General features: G+C 32.4%; 1 protein-coding gene across 6 annotated transcripts in view; it reads left to right on the top strand.

The window, feature by feature from the left end:
- Positions 1-18,060, top strand: part of Vps13a (vacuolar protein sorting 13 homolog A) — a 255,843-nt gene that overhangs the window by 109,576 nt on the left and 128,207 nt on the right. For all 6 annotated transcript variants that reach the window (XM_071600547.1, XM_071600551.1, XM_071600552.1 and 3 more), the window contains 7 exons: positions 664-968; positions 6,711-6,858; positions 10,502-10,649; positions 14,620-14,747; positions 15,216-15,385; positions 15,856-16,070; positions 16,857-17,089. In XM_071600547.1, the coding sequence (XP_071456648.1) occupies positions 664-968; positions 6,711-6,858; positions 10,502-10,649; positions 14,620-14,747; positions 15,216-15,385; positions 15,856-16,070; positions 16,857-17,089 (1,347 nt within the window). The remainder of the gene's footprint in view (positions 1-663; positions 969-6,710; positions 6,859-10,501; positions 10,650-14,619; positions 14,748-15,215; positions 15,386-15,855; positions 16,071-16,856; positions 17,090-18,060) is intronic.

Below are 18,060 nucleotides of genomic sequence, written 5' to 3'. Positions count from 1 at the left end.
TCACTTAGAACTTTTGTGATTTTTCAAATTGAGGTTACCATATAGGTTTGTAGACATAATATAAGGATGAACAAACCTTCTTCGTCTAATTTATGTTTATTACTCAAAACATTATGTCACTGAGCCCTCTTATGATACCTTTTATTTAAAAATTACTGAAAATAAAATGTAGGTTTTTTTCAGAATGTGAAAATTAATTTTAATCTGATATATTTTATTATTAAGGTAATTTTTCTAGAATTTTAGAAATTTGAAAACTTACTTCAGAATCCTTAAAGAAAGATATTTTATCTTTTCTTTTAAAATTTTACAAACATAGATGGCCTCTCTACATTGAGGTTGTATGTGGTTGTATGTATGAGTTTGTATGTTTTACTTTCAGAGAAGGTATACTAATAAAAGGAATAGGTATCAGTGAAACATTCCCCGTCCTTATTTTGCTTTGTTTAAGAGACTAGATTTTTATTTTATCAATATCTTTGTGTTTACTTCTCAATTTTTACATCAGAAAGTTAAGATTTAATTTAGACAGACTTTGAATAAATAATGCATGGTTATGTGAAGTCAGAGGGTTTTCTTATGGAGGTAAGTTTAGAAACATTAATACATATTTAATAAATCTTATTAATGGTAATGTTAATAGGAATATCATTCTGTCTTTAGGCTTTTATAGATAATTTTCAAGCAGCAAAACAAGCCTTGGCTGAAGCAACTGTTCAGGCAGCAGGAATGGCTGCTACTGGTGTAAAAGAACTGGCACAAAGGAGTTCTAGATTTGCATTAGATATTCACATCAAAGCCCCAGTTGTGGTTATCCCACAGTCTCCTGTTTCTGAAAATGTTTTCGTTGCTGATTTTGGACTTATCACAATGAAAAATACATTTGTTCAAATATCAGAGAGCCAGAGCTATCCCCCACCTATTATTGACTTGATAACAATAAAGCTGAGTGAAATGAGACTATATAGGTAAGTTTTTTGCAAGTATATTTGAGTACAGTGTAATTTTTTTCTAAATTTTTTTTTTAATTTTTATTGTTGGTTGTTCAAAACATTACATACTGATATATCATATTTCACACTTTGATTCAAGTGGGTTATGAACTCCCATTTTTACCCTGTATACAGATTGCAGAATCACATCAGTTACACATCCATTGATTTACATATTGCCATACTAGTGTCTGTTGTATTCTGCTGCCTTTCCTATCCTCTACTATCCCATCTCCCCTCCCCTCCCTTCCCCTCTTCTCTCTCTAGCCCCTCTACTGTAATTCATTTCTCCCCCTTGTATTTTTTTTCCCTTTCCCCTCACTTCCTCTTGTATGTAATTTTGTATAACCCTGAGGGTCTTCTTCCATTTCCATGCAATTTCCCTTCTTTCTCCCTTTCCCTCCCAAGTCTCATCCCTGTTTAATGTTAATCTTCTTCTCTTGCTCTTCGTCCCTACTCTGTTCTTAGTTACTCTCCTTATATCAAAGAAGACATTTGGCATTTGTTTTTTAGGGATTGGCTAGCTTCACTTAGCCTCATCTGCTCTAATGCCATCCATTTCCCTGCAAATTCTATGATTTTGTCATTTTTTAATGCAGAGTAATACTCCATTGTGTATAAATGCCACATTTTTTTTTATCCATTCGTCTATTGAAGGGCATCTAGGTTGGTTCCACAGTCTTGCTATTGTGAATTGTGCTGCTATGAACATCGATATAGCAGTGTCCCTGTAGCATGCTCTTTTTAGGTCTTTAGGGAATAGGTTGAGAAGGGGAATAGCTGGGTCAAATGGTGGTTCCATTCCCAGCTTTCCCAGAAATCACCATACTGCTTTCCAAATTGGCTGCACCAATTTGCAGTCCCACCAGCAATGTACAAGTGTACCCTTTTCCCCACATCCTCTCCAGCACTTGTTGTTGTTTGACTTCATAATGGCTGCCAATCTTACTGGAGTGAGATGGTATCTTAGGGTGGTTTTGATTTGCATTTCTCTGAGTGCTAGAGATGGTGAGCATTTTTTCATGTACTTGTTGATTGATTGTATGTCCTCCTCTGAGAAGTGTCTGTTCAGGTCCTTGGCCCATTTGTTGATTGGGTTATTTGTTATCTTATTGTCTAATTTTTTGAGTTCTTTGTATACTCTGGATATTAGGGCTCTATCTGAAGTGAGAGGAGTAAAGATTTGTTCCCAGGATGTAGGCTCCCTATTTACCTCTCTTATTGTTTCTTTTGCTGAGAAAAAACTTTTTAGTTTGAGTAAGTCCCATTTGTTGATTCTAGTTATTAACTCTTGTGCTATGGGTGTCCTATTGAGGAATTTGGAGCCCGACCCCACAGTATGTAGATCGTAGCCAACTTTTTCTTCTATTTGTCTCTGATTTGATATCAAGCTCCTTGATCCATTTTGAGTTAACTTTTGTGCATGGCGAGAGAAAGGGATTCAGTTTCATTTTGTTGCATATGTATTTCCAGTTTTCCCAGCACCATTTGTTGAAGATGCTATCCTTCCTCCATTGCATGCTTTTAGCCCCTTTATCAAATATAAGATAGTTGTAGTTTTGTGGATTGGTTTCTGTGTCCTCTATTCTGTACCATTGGTCCACCCGCCTGTTTTGGTACCAGTACCATGCTGTTTTTGTTACTATTGCTCTGTAGTATAGTTTGAAGTCTGGTATCGCTGTACCGCCTGATTCACACTTCCTGCTTGGCATTGTTTTTGCTATTCTGGGTCTTTTATTTTTCCATATGAATTTCATGATTGCTTTCTCTATTTCTACAAGAAATGCCATTGGGATTTTGATTGGCATTGCATTAAACCTATAGAGAACTTTTGGTAATATCGCCATTTTGATGATGTTAGTTCTGCCTATCCATGAACAGGGTATATTTTTCTATCTTCTAAGATCTTCTTCTATTTCTCTCTTTAGGGTTCTGTAGTTTTCATTGTGTAAGTCTTTCTACATTAAAGACTTTGGTAGCTTAAATTGTTTGCAGTGGGATTGTAGTTTATTTTAACTATACTTCATTTTGTGATTCTCTCTCCCTCAAATATTTTTGGGAATATCAATTATAGTCTTTTAAAAATTGTTTTGTATTGGAAGTGCTACAGCTAGTTGGATTCAAGTGACACTGAATTCTTTTTTTAAATTTATTTTTATTAGTTCTAATCAGTTATCCATGAAAGCAGAAAGCTTTTTGATTCATTGTACTCAAAAATAGAGCACAACTTTTTATTTCTCTGGTTGTACACGATGTAGAGTCATACCACATGTGCAGTCATACATGTACCTAGGGTATTGGTGTTCATATCATTCCATCATCTTTCCTGCCCCCATGCCCACCACCCTTTTCCTCCTTCCCCTTGGCCCTATCAAAATTTCTACATTCTTCTCACAGCACCCCCCTATTATGGATCAGCATTCACTTACCAGAAGAAATACTCGGCCTTTGGTTTTTAAGGATTGGCTTACTTCACTTAATATGATATTCTCCCACTCCACCCATTTACCTCAAATGCCATAATTTTATTCTCTTTTAATGCCGAGTAATATTCCATTGTGTATATATATCACAGTTTCTTTATCCATTCATCTGTTGAAGGGCATCTAGGTTGGTTTCACTGTTTAGCTGTTGAGTGACACTGAATTCTTGACAAGCTGGTGTGACTTAAGGTTAGGGGGCCAGGATTCTATTGAATGAGGGTCATGCTAATGAATAATGGTGACGGAAGATATTAAAGACAAGAGGGTAGTGATAATGTGAAAGGATATAGAGGCATATATAGATTGGAGATTCAATAATATCAGTCTTAAAAAATAAGAACTATTTGTTGATGTATTATAGCATGAGTAAAAGTGGTAAACCTGGGTCTTGTTATTCTTAAAGGAACAGTGAGAGATGGGAGGCATCATCACAAATTAAGAAAAATTATTTCTCTTACCCTGAGATAGGCAGGTTATTGGAGAAAAACTGACATCTGTTTATAGAACTTCTTGGAAAGCCATGTTTCGGTTAAGATAAGAAATGAATGATATAGTTAGTGAAGACAGTTGGAAAATGTTGAATGATTTGTTATCTAAGTCCAGGGATTTTGGAAATTACAGGAAAATACTAAGATAAGAGATTTCTGTTTTATTAGTAGGCTATAATATGCATTAATACCTTGAAGTTTCAAGTGGTTCAGTAACCTGGAGAGTTTGAAATGTAAGTTTCCATTGCTAAAATAGAATATTTATACTTTCATTTCATCATGTATTGTTTGTTTTAAAGAAATGGTAGATGTAAATGAGGTGTGAATCTATTCGTAAAATAGATTGCTTGTGTTTAACAAGAGTCCACAATTGTCTGTAATAATCATAATATTTATTATTTTATCTCCAAAATGGTTAATTTTATTGATAATGAGCATAAAAGATTGTTAACAATCTCTTGAATATCCCAAAATAACTGCTAACAATTTGGTCTTTTTGTTACAGTTCATTTTATTTGCATTTATATTTAACTTCAGTAAAATTAGGATTATATTGTGTGGCTTGTGTTGTAAATTGCTTTTTTCTAACAACAGGCTGTATTTTTTCATGTTTTTATTTTGAATGCATAATTTTTTCTTAATAGTTTATTACTTAGTTTTTAAAAATAAATTTTGTTAGGAATTTAAATTGATTCAATTTCTTTTTGATATTATAACACTATAATGATGATTTTTTTTTGTTTGTTTCTCAGTACTGATATGATCATCTTCTTTACTTTTTTTGGACAATTCATTTCTGTAGGTTGAATTCTTACAAATAGAATTGTTCAACTAGAGTATAACCACTTTTTCCTGAAATAACTTTTAAAAAGTAATTGGTTTGTGAAAATACAGTTTAGTTACTATTTTTCTCCACATAAGCAAGGACAACAAGTTCTTTATATTGTTGTATATATCTTAATCCAATTTCTTGAATACAGTTTAGCAAATATTTATTAATTATATTACTTATGCCAATAATCTGAACTAATACTAGTAACACAACAAAGAATAAGATAAACATAGTCCAGTGCCTTCCCATGAAGTTTTCACTATAATTGAAATTCATAAGTGGACTGTATACACTAAAATGCATTATATGAAATACTTTGATAGAAAAAGTTCAAAGAACTTGTAGGCACACATAGCCAAATTATCTAGCCCCAAGATATAGAGTAATATTAACACAAAAGATTTTTCCAGAGGAAATAATGTTTTAATTTAGTATTTATGTTTCTTATAGTTTATTTACTCAAATATTTTGAAGGCTATGATCCAAGTATTTATTACAGTGAAGAACTAGAAATAACATATTTTTCATGATAGAAGGCTGATTAAATGACTTAGGACTTAGCTCTATGTTATGATATATAGCCATTAAAGTTGAATATGCAGTATTACCTTATAGAGTTTTTAGATTCCTTATTTTATTACAGTTAAGTAGAAGATTGCAAGCATGCATGCATGGATAAGTATAATGCCACTCTGTATTCCATTCATCAATTGGTTTGATAACTAGACATTCTGAGAGATCCTTGATGATTCCCATATTTCTTTCCCATTGTATAAACAATAGCTAAAATTACAGTAGTATCCTGATATTCTAATTTAAGGATTTGCTGTCAGTTAAACTATAAATACATTACTAATTGTTTGAGATTGTCACTTGAAGATACAGTAGGAAGCTTCTATGGTCATATTGTCCTTGAAGGGTGTTTTAGTCAGCTTTTTTGTTACTTATCACAAGGCCTGATAAGAAAGATGAAAAAATTTATTTGGGGCTCCTGGTTTCAGAGGTCTATGTTCATAGATGGCTGACTCCATTGCTTTAGGCTTGAAATGAGGCAAAAGATTATGGCTGAGATATGGAGGAGGAAACAGCTCAGGACACGGCAATCAAGATGCAGAGAGAGAGAGCTCTGCTCAACAGGGACAAAATATAAATCCCAAAGGCATGTCCCCAGTGACCTGCCTCCTCTAGCCATGCCTTACTATCTTCAGATACAACCCATTTAATTTCTGTCATTGAACCCAGTTAATCCTTTTTAGTGGATTAATCCACTGACTGGATCACAACTCTCATAATCTAATCATTTCACTTCTGAACCTTCTTGCATTTTCTTACATGTGAGCTTTGAGGTACACTTCATATCTAACAAAGGAATTCAGTGACCTGATCTTTTCTTGATTCTTGAGCATCAATCCTACTTTTATCAGTACTTGGAAAACCAAATATGGTTCAGCTTTATATAAAATTGTACATACTCAGCTATTTTGATCCATAGAAATAGAAATTTCATATGGTACAACTTTATTTCTTTTTAAAGTAAGGAAATATGCAGTATTCTGCTACATATCTGAATCAGTGTAGTAAAATGTTTTTATAATGAGGTTTTATGTAATGGTTGTTTACTGATTATATAGAGATAGTTCTGGATTTGGAATACAGCGAGTATTTTTTGTCACTTTTTACCACATTGTAAAATGCTATTTAAAAAATTAATTTATCAGATAAAGTCACCTTTGTTTCTATAGGGACAGAACATCTCTCATGTTGATATGTAAAATGTAGCCCAACAGAGTTTCTTCATACCCAAAATTTATTGATTTCTCTTTTATATAGAAGTTTATATAAGTTAATCTTTGTCCCTCCACCCTCATCTGACTATATATGAAACAGTTCATAGAAATTTTGTTTCTACTTACAGGTCTCAGTATTTTAATGATGCATACCAGGAAGTACTGGACCTATTACTGCCATTAAATCTTGAAGTGGTTGTTGAGCGAAATATGTCCTGGGAATGGTACCAAGAAGTTCCTTGTTTTAATGTAAATGCTCAGCTAAAACCTATGGAGGTAACATTCTGGTTGCTCTTTGATTTCTGTTTTTGTTTTTGTTGTTGTTGTTTTTCATGGGAAATGTTGCTTTGGAGTATAAGAACTTTTTTGGGTAGAATTTTTATATAATCAGTTCGGTCAGAAGGGAAATTGTGACTTATTAGTCTAGAATTTTTTAATATTCTCCGTTTGCTCTTTTAACAGATACTCTAATTTAAGGATTTGCTGCCAGTTAAAATATAAATACAAATGAGTACTTACTGTGTGTGAAGCCTTGTGTTAGGTGCTGGAGATATAGTGACAAAGAAGATATAACATTTTACTTCATGTAACTTACAAGTCTAAGGCAGTGGTTGGTGGTGATGGTGATCTGGAATATGCAGTAGTTAGATAGTAAAAAGTGAATGGACACGTATTTAAAATAGTTATAAATTGTGATAAATTCCATGAAGGAAACAATTAGTTGTATTCATGGAGAATTTAGTGGACAGGTCTAGGCTGGAAATATTATTTGATAAGTTATCAGCATATAATATTTAAAACTATGGTAAAATATGAAATAACCTGTAAAAAAAAAAGTTAAAGGAAGAGAATGTCTAGAGGAGTGGGGAGGTTGAAGGTGAAAATGGTAAATGTTGTCATCACCTTAGTTATAGCTTTGTTCATTGACATTACTTTGCAGATCTCTAACACACCACCCACAAGTCCTTATTTTTCCCTTCTGACAGGATTGAAGTCAAAACTATTATCACATGCTTTACTGAAGTGGCAGCAACATATACTCTGTTTATTCTTAAAGAAATCTACTTAGATCCTTCCCCTCCTTCCATCCCCAGTTTTCCTTTCTATTTCTCTATAAAATTTTATTCAAAAAGAGAAAACCATCATGTTTGAGATTTCAGACTTTTTAAGTCAAAATTATATATAGTGTTTAAAATGTGATGGTGTCAACTGAGAGTCTTTAAGCTTTTAGTAAGTAAGGTAATATGAATGCGTTAACTTATAGGGTTGGGGATGAATGGTGTCTTCAGATAAATTTTTGAAATATTTAAATTCTCTTTATATTGGTAAGAGAACAGATAGAAACTTAAAAAACATAAATAGCATATTCTACCCAGAATGCAGGGAGATCCACATCCCACTATGTTATTAGGCAGATTTTCGTGTGGCAACAGAGATTTTGTTTTCGCTCACTGTTCTCAGGAGACTTCATGCAGAATATTCATGTGATGCTGCAGATCACCTGCAAATACCTGGGTGCCTTCTGGGGCAGATTCACTAGGAGGAAGTTCAGTCTTCCCCTACCCTGATTCACCTGAACAATTAGCAAGTATTGCCGTAGCTCACTCCACAGCCCACATATTTTATCCCTTTTGGACCTCATGTTTATACCCTAGGACCTTATTCTCTGTCAGAAGCTGGAATGAAGTCATTTAGTCTCATGTATGCAGACCAAGTGCAACAACTTTTGATTTCTGCCTGCCCTGACTTGTAGGAGCCATATATCAGCGGTCTTGCAATCCTTACAATTCTTCTAGCTTCTTCCAGTGAGCTGCTGTCTAGATTGAAGAGTTAGGATTAAAAATCAGTATTTGAGGGGAATTCATTGTACTGTACTAATTGAAAGAAATGATTTAAAAGTTCTAACATTTAATTTCAGCTAACTAATTTATATGAACATATTATTTTTGCAATGCTTGCACCATAATGAGCACAAAATAGTGTCATGAGTAAAAAGAGAATGAATGAAAGTTTTTAAAAAAACATAGGTAGCATGAATAAAGTATATATGGACTTTATCTTAAAAACTAGATGAAGTACAGTCAAAGGAAGCCTGATTTCAATACAACTGTAAAATTTTGTGTAATTAAAATCCCTTTAGCTTTTTACAACCAGAAATAAAAACAGTTTTGACAAGTTCAGAATTAAGTCACAATTTCGCAATTAAAAAAACTGTCTTGATCACATACATCAATTTAAAACTCATTTCTTTAAATATATAAATGCTGTTACTTTATTCATGGTTCTCCAAAGAAATAAATAATAGGAATGGTGTGGTAGGGGTAAAAGGGAGAGATTTAGCTTAAGAAATTGGTGCATATGATGTGGAGGCTAACAAGTTCAAAAGGTACAAGGTAGGCCAATACAAGGCACAGGAAAATGTTGATGTTGCAGCAGTCTTAAGGTAGCCTGCAGCAAAATTCTTGCTTGAAAGGGGTCAGTCTTCTTTCTAGGGAATGCATTCAACTGATTGGATGAGGCCAACTCTGTCATGGAAAGGAGTCTCATTTGCTCAAAATCTACTGATTTAAATGTTAATCTCATCAAACAAAAAACTTTAGAAGAATGTCTAGAATAATATTTGACAAGATATTTAGCTACTGTGAACCAAACTAATGAAACATACCATACCTTTGTGTGTACATACAATTAACCACTATATCTCTCATGATAGGTCTTATGGTGTTGGTATAGGCTACTTTCAAAACAAGTGGGGTTTGAAGTTAACTGTGAGGGAGTTATTGAAGTTTATGTGAACTTAAGCATTTTACTTAACTGTTTAGGTTTATTTTCTTATAAAATCAGGATTATATTTCACATACTTAAGACTTTTGTGAGATTGAAATAAAATAATTCATGCAAAACACATTATATATTTCATCACACAAATATACTGTTATTTTGGCTCTTCTATCTTTTATAAAATAGATGATTAATAATCAAAAGTGTCCAAAGTATTGGATAACTACTGACCAATGAAAGTTCATTTTAAAGGTTTAAAATTACTGGATTATTTGGCACATTCATAACAAGTAGTTCACTGCCAGTAGTTATCTAATTTAGTTGTGTATTTCACAAATTCCTAAAGATCACATGGCATTTAGAAAACTGAATGTTCTTATGCATTAAAATTTTAATCTAAATTTCAGTTAGAGAGCTAAAATTAAATAAGTTTTTCATTTTTCTTACATGAGAATTTTAAGGGAAGGATATAGGGGTATTAAAAAGAACAAATCTTTTTTTTTGTTGTTGTTATACCAATACCGAGACCCTCAAATAACTCTCAGACCACACATTGCCATTCCAATTAAGCTTTTATTGCTGGCCACCAGCAGACACTGTAACTCTCTAAAAGCGAGATGGTCAGAGTGACGCGCCTACCTTCAGTTGGCCTCATATTTAAGCCAAAAACAAAAACAAAAAACCCACAAAAGGGACGTTTGAGGGTTTAGCCAATATAAGCAAGAAAGTACAGAAGCTGAATTGTGCAGTTAATGAGACAGTATAATGGGTACTTTGGTATTTCCCACAAGACTTTCCAGTTGGCATAGCAGCAAGCAAGCAGAAAGGAAGTGGGTCAAAATGATCCTAGTTGAGTACAAGTTAGAGAATGGTTACTAAAGTCTAGACAGTTAATCTCTGACAAGGTACGTTGCCCTAGAAATATAGAAAGCAAAGAGAACAATTTTACATTCTATAAGAATTGCTAGGTAACTGTTGATGGGTACAGAGTTGGGGCTTTCCTATGGGAGAAGCATTTCTTACATGATATGGAGTCTCAGGGTAAAATGGAGTCTGTTTGGTCATTGCCTTACCCTGGCCCATAACATTTTTCCTTGTATTTTCTTTTTTTATTTTCCTAAATTATTTTTTTAAATAGTTTATTCTTAGTCAAGAAGATATGACTACTATTTTTAAAACATTATATGGCAACTTATGGTATGAAGATGTTAATGCCTCACCTGCTAGTGTGAAAGACCACTCTGGCAATTCTAATGGAGTAGCTAATGCTTCATACCATTCAGGAGGTAAGTTAACCTTAAATTGGTTCCCCCTTTTCATGCTTTCTGTCCTCTCTCTATTTATTCTCCCCCTCCTCTCCTTTGTCCCCTGCCCCATCTCCCTCTTTTCTCCTTTCTTCTATTCCTTTTTTCCTTCCTCCTCTCTTTCTTTCCTTTCCCTTTCTCTTTCTTCTTCTCATAGGATTAATAAATCTCTTTCTAATGCTCTAATTCCATTTAGACATTCATAAATTATCTCTTTTATTAATCATTCTGTTGATATTTATCCTTTGAATTAAAATTCCTAGTTCTGTTTTGTTACTTTTTTCTCAACTTTCCTATAGGTCCTTCCATCTGCTTGCAACCCTCTTCCTTATCCTTATAATAGTATACAATGGTATTAGGAATATCAAAATATTATGAGTGTATATAGAAAGATGATCATTGTAGATGATGGGTTTTAACATATGTTTTCAAGATAAATGGCTGAAAAATAGGATAGAAGGAATCATAACTTAGAAAGTTGTTTTCCAGTGTTAGATCCAAAGTGCTATGTGGAATATAGCTGGGTGCTAAGTTCAGTACTAGCGTGTGAAAAATTGGGTTAGTTAGGAATGCTAAGATGATTTTGATGCAGAATAATGAAGTGTTATCCTCATTGTACAATTTGGAGATCCCCAAACCTACCTACCATAAAGTAAAACCTACTAATCCATGATGTCTACATTTTCAAAGCCCTGAGGTATTATATAGCTTTACCACTTGGAGAATCCTTACACAAAAATAACCTTACATTTACAGCAATACTGGAAACCCATCCTTACTATCTAATCAACACAGTCCTTTATTGTTAAACATAAATGGTCAGATTTGAGGAAAATCACAAGAGCACAAGCATGAAAGAAACAATAAATACATTAGTGTTTTCTAAAATAAACAAATAATTGAACAGTATATACTTACAGTGCAGAAGTGTAGCATACTAAATTTTGCATAATTGAGCCACTGTTAGCAACTCTCTAAAATAAAGAAATTCTCTTCTCTCACATTCTATTTTAGAGAGTTGCTTTATCGAAACTATAGCAGCAGAGGTAGTATCATAATAAACTACAAATCCCCAAAAACACGGGGATGAAAAAGTGTTGCTTCAGTTCAGAAAGCCCAATTCCAGAATAATAGATACTGCAGGGGAAATATCTGAGAGAATGAAAGCTTCCAAATAGGTATTAAACTCTGTATTTAAGTAAAATATCAAGTCAACTCTTATAAAGAATCTACCAGATTTTAAGCAGCTTGAGTAAACTATGTCTCCCCATATAAAAAAAATTTCCTTTTTTTAACTATCAGAACCAAAAATGGTAAGATTTTAAAAGTTACGAGAAAAAAAGAAACAGGCTGCCTACTAAGGGACTAGATTATTGATTGTGTGTGTGTGCAGGGGTGTATTGCTTTTGCATTATCAGTAGAACTTGATAAGATGGGAATCTGGATAATAGGTGAAAATAGAGCAATATTTCAGAATTCTGAGAAAAGTGATTTTAAAGCTAGGATTCTGTATATGGCCAAACCATCATCTAAAATGTGAAAACAAAAGAATTCTTAGATTTTTCATTGATTAAAGTGTACTCTGGGCTGGGATTCTGACTCAGTGGTAGAGCACTCTCCTCGCACTCTGGATTGGAACCTTAGTACCACATAAAAATAAATAAGTGAAATAAAGGTATTGTGTCCAACTATAACTAAAAAATACAGATTAAAAAAATGTACTCAAACTCCCAAATATCCATACCTAAAAAATTGAGTTTAAAAATATGTTCCAGCAAGGTAAACTAGGAATCAGAAAGTGGAAAATATCAAACAATAATGGTTCTACCCAGGAGTGCATTTTAAAGAAATCCCAAAATTATATATGTGACTAGGCTGGAAGTACTTGGTTTTCATTAAAAAGGAACCAAAACTATTTAATGAACAAAAAAAAAAAAAAAAAAAAATAGAAAAGAAGAAGAAAAGTTAGGTAGAATTATGTCCTATATCCTAAGAAAAGTAGCATAAATTGTACATAATTTGTGTGATGAGGACTTAACTATATTTTATAAGTGGCATAGAGAGAATGGTAAGTTTTCTGTTTTTAAGAAAGAAATCTGTATATTGTAATGCAGAAATACAGTGTGCTGAATTTTCCATGATTTTTTAGCTACTGTTAGAATGGGAAAGAAGAATTTTCATTTTTGAGAGATGCACCAGTGTAGCTAAAGTTCCAGAGGCAGTATTATAATAAACTATAAATCTCTTCACTGAAAAATATTACGTAGTCCAACAACACATGAAAGACTATGTAGGTGCCAAACCATTTGTAGATGACCTTCTTCTGGGTTAGGATTTCTTACCTAGCAGAGCAGCTCCCTTGCTGTGACCTATTAAAAGTTAGCTCTTGATATAAAGGTTTGGAGGGCAAGGGAAGACAGAGAAAGAGTATATAAATAAGCAAATGTTATTAACCATAATAATAAGGAAGTAAAGACAGAACTAATTAAATCTGGAGAGGAAGATGTGACAGGTGAATGAAATAATATATAAATAATCGGAATTATGAAGATAATATCTAAAATTGATGGCACAAGAAATAAAGGTTAGAATATATTGTTATTTTAATAATTTTCTTCTGGAAATTTTTATACCTATGTCATTTGAACTGAATAATGATCAACATAAAATATGAAAAAATTTGTGAACTGCAACTTAAGCAATGCTGAAAGAAATTTGTAGCTATAAAGAATTATATTAGTCTACTAGACTATTATAATAGACTTACAATGCCAAATGTTGATGGAGAAAATGGAATTGCTAAAACTTTCACATATGACCTGTAGGAATATGAAGTAGTATAACCAGTTTGACAAAGAGTTTGTCAGTTAATATACACCTACCTATAATAGAGTAACTCCACACTTAGGTATTTAACCCCACCCTATTCCAAAATAAGTGTGTATATACACAAAATGATTTATTCATAGAAGTCCAAATCTAAAAATAATCCAAATGTTTTTCAATAGGTGAATGAATAAACTGTTTTCAGAGTGCATGATTACTTCCATAAGTGAACTACTGATGCATGTAGTAACATAAATAAATCTCAGAAACATTATGTTCACTGAAAGAAGCCAACCATGAAATGGTACAATCTGTATTATTCCATTGAAATAGAATTTAGGCACAGACAAAATTAATCCATGATGATTGAAATTAGAATGGTAGGGATGTTGGAATTTGACTGGAAAGATCAATTAAGGAGACTTTCACGGGGGGGGATTTAAATGTTCCATATGTTGGGGGGTTGGTTACATGGATGTATACATTTATGAAGTCTCATTAAGTTATTCGGATAGGATTCATTTATTTCATTTTATGTAAATTTTATCTTAATTAGAAATAAATTACCTGGAATGTTGATCTTGTCTCTTGAGTTGGGTTGAATGAGAATTAGGAATTGATGTGTTTTCCTTATAAGCCCATTTAATATATATCATATACATATAACATTCTCATTAAAATTTAAATGTAGGAAACACAATATTTGAGTCCTGATTAGTGGAACAATTTTTAAAATAACGTCTAATGTATCTTATTTGGTCTTATTTTTTAAAAGTAAAATTTCAATATTAAACTATGTGACAGGTGCTTTATTTACTTATTGTTAAGCACTTTAGTATACATTTTACACATGCTGATTTACTTAATCTTCAAAACAAACCCTGTGGTTAGTTTTATTATTCCCAAATTATAAAAGTAGAAATGGAAGCATTGATAGAAAACAGGAGTGCTGAGTGTTTAATATTCCCAAATTATTATGCAAAGAATCCCAAGCCAGAAATTCTATATGTGAATTTCTAATATTTTTAATTTTCTTGAATAACATCTTAATTTGTTGAATCTATTTCATGGTTGTTCTAATAAGCTACTTTTCATATTTTTTTCTCTTACTCAATAATTTTTCAAGGAGCAACTATGGTAACAGCTGCTGTTGTAGAAGTACATTCACATGCTTCTCAAGTTAAGACAACACTAAATATGAGTTTCAAAACTGATTATCTCACCATGGTACTGTATAGTCCAGGTCCTGAACAGGTAAGTTGAGGAAGAAAAGAAAATACATTTTATTGTGAAAAATTATATATGTGAATGTTTATCAGTAATGCTTGTTCATATTCTGTGTGTATTTTGTAGTGTTCTTCTGAAGAAATGGTTGATCTTTTCACTTTAAATTGACAATAATTTTGACCATTTCCATTTTTAATTAGCTATTACTTTTATATAACTAATAATGTGAAAAATAAATTATTTTTGGCATTTTATTGGAGAGTCCTTTGAAAATATAGAATTTTGGAGCAGAGGTTATATATAGCTCAGCAGTAAAGTACATACTCAACATGTGCAAAGCCCTGGAATTAGCCCCTGCATCACTCCCGAAATTAGAGAATTTTGATATTTCAGATAAGCAGATATAATAATTTCTAGTAGTTTATATCATAAAGTATACTTTAAACCTATTTTTGTATAATTTTCAGATTTCTGTTTGGATTTCTTATTCCACAGGAGGCTTTTACAGATGTTCGTGATCCTTCTCTGAAACTTGCTGAATTTAAGTTGGAAAATATTACAAGTAATTTAAAAATGTATACAGATGAATCAGTATTTTCTTCTTTCTCATTAAGAAACTGTATTTTAGATGATAAAAGACCTCACATCAAGAAAGCAACTCCTAGGTATGTATTATAATAGCATTCTGAATTTTTACCTTAGAAATTGTTGGTATATTGTATAGAGCATACCTTTAGGATTACATTTTAACTTTCTGTTTACATCTTAGGATCTTCAGAGCTTCAGTTCAGTCAAGTCATGATATTCATGTTACATTTGAAATGTTCTGGTTTAGTTATATGCTCTTACTAGACAGTTGATAGATTCATTGAATAAATAAAAATAAATGGGAAAAAGCATGCTGACTTTCAAAAATGATAATTTCTTAAACATGAAGTTTCTAATTTATGAAGTATTTATGCTCCAGAAGTTTAAAGGTCTGTTATTTATAGCACTTTATGGGTCTTCCTAGGAGACATGACTTCAGAGTGCTTATTTGTTCTTAGTAAAAGAATAAGAGGCCTTAAAGTTTTAATTGGTGTATTTGGTTATTTGTAAATTACTCATACATAGGCATTGTTATTGTGTTTTTCAGAATGATAGGACTGACAGTTGGGTTTGACAAAAAGGACATGATGGATGTTAAGTTTAGGAAAATCAGAGATGGTTCTGTGACTGATGCAGTCTTTCAAGAAATGTATATTTGTGCAAGTGTGGAATTCCTGCTGACAGTTGCAAATGTCTTTTTGGAGGCATACACAGCAGGGTCTATTACAGAGACCAATGTTCAAGCATGGACTTCTAAAGAAGGTTAGTTACCAGTTAAAATATTTAATATCTTTACTTTTGAAATACTATAATAGCACTTATCTTGGTTAGCCATTTAGATGATCAGAGTAAATGCAGAAATAAATTAAAATCTTTATTGTTCAGAGTAGGAGGAAACCCTTAATGTGTTTTCTGAGAGTATATGCAGTTTGTATTTTTTTTGACAGTGCAAATATATATTGGGTTAAAAAATTATGAGACCTACATTGGAATAAGTAATTTGCTTATCTACAGGCAACAATATGAACAAATTAAGTTGCCGAAAGAAAACAAGTAGGGAGAATAAGAACCAACCACATCTTTTTGGGATCAAAGATAATATCTTAATTTAATATATTTGTGTTTTATTCTGTTCTGTTGATAAATAGCTTTTACATATAATTTTTATATTTTTTAACATATTTCATGTAGTAGAAAGAGTATCAGGTTGAGATTTGGAATCTAGATTAGGTTCCAGTTGTGCCCTTAAATAGTAAAGATTTTGTCCCACAGTTGTTAGTGTTTCTCCAAGTCATGAGAGAATTGGAGCTTGAATGAGCATGTACTTAGTATGCATGAGTCCATTGGTTTAATCTTCAGTGCCACCAAAAACAAACAAAAAAACAAAGAGAAATTTTGAGTAGATTATTTTCGGATCTATGATTCTTTTATTTTCCTTTTGAACTTAGAGAAACATGTTTTTCTCATAAATAATCAAATACTTATAAGTAATACTTATATAACAAATACATATATATTTAAGATGTTGAATTATTATTTTTATTTTAGCACCTGTACAGGAATCAGAGAAATGGGAAGTTAATATTCTTATTAAAAACCCTGAAATTGTGTTTGTGGCTGACATGACAAAAAATGATGCTCCTGCCTTGGTCATTACAACACAATGTGAAATTTGCTGTAAAGGTGACAGTAAAAATAGTACAATAACTGCTGCTATTAAAGATCTCCAAATCAGAGCATGCCCATTTCTTCCAGCCAAGAGAAAAGGCAAAATCACTACTGTGAGTTTACTAACTAATTATTTGCTTAATTGTAACTGATTTAATATATAATATATATCATTTTTAGGAGTGAAAATTTCCTATTTTCTTTCCAACCTTGTTCTGTATAATAACTTTGTCTCTGTTCGAAGAGCCTCATTTAGAATATTATTATACCAGTTTTCAAATTTTTTTTTCATTTTTGTAGATGTTCTTCATTGTTGTGTGTATTTGTGGGAATTTTCTTACTGAGAAGTTGGTTTCATCTTGGTACTTTTCAATTAAGATCTTACTCTGAATTTCTAACCATGTCAGTTTCAAACTGCTCTTTGACTTTTAGGACTTTCTACCAGTTGTTTTCTGTGTTGTTTCAGTTTTATTATTTTCCCTTTTTATCCCCCATTTGGGTGTTTTGCTTGTCTGCATATAACATATTTTCAACCTCAGCCATTTGCTTTGATATACTTCATATTTGAATTTTACTCACTAGTAGTCACTTGGTTTTCTTCCTCCTTAAAACTCTTAATTCTTAGTTTATTTGCATAGATTCCCAATAGTTTAAAAAATACACTTGAAAATGATTAGGCTTCTAAAGGAGTAATAGAAGCATAAATATTCTAATTATGAAATATAATAGACATTATAATTTTAAGTTAATATATATTGATTAAGATATTAAATACAGCTGGGGTGTGGCTCAGCGCTCTACCTAAATGTAAAATAAAGATATTGTGTCCATTTAAAAGTAAAACAATAAATATTTTTTAAAAAAAGATATTAAATAGGCTGGACATGGTGGCACACGCCTGTAATCCAAGGCCTGTCCATGTTGTGTTGAACGTCCGAACCTCAGGCTTTGGAGGCTGAGGCAGGAGGATCACGATTTCAAAGCTGGCCTCAGCAATCTAGTGAGGCACCAAGCAACTTAGTGAGACCCTATCTCTAAATAAAATACAAAAAGGGCTATGTGTGTTGCTCAGTGGTTAAGCCCC

This window comes from Marmota flaviventris, chromosome 13 (genome assembly GCF_047511675.1).
Source record: "Marmota flaviventris isolate mMarFla1 chromosome 13, mMarFla1.hap1, whole genome shotgun sequence".
In the NCBI taxonomy this organism is placed as follows: domain Eukaryota; kingdom Metazoa; phylum Chordata; class Mammalia; order Rodentia; family Sciuridae; genus Marmota; species Marmota flaviventris.
Note: the sequence above shows the minus strand (reverse complement) of the source record. Positions and strands in the feature narration are given on the sequence as shown.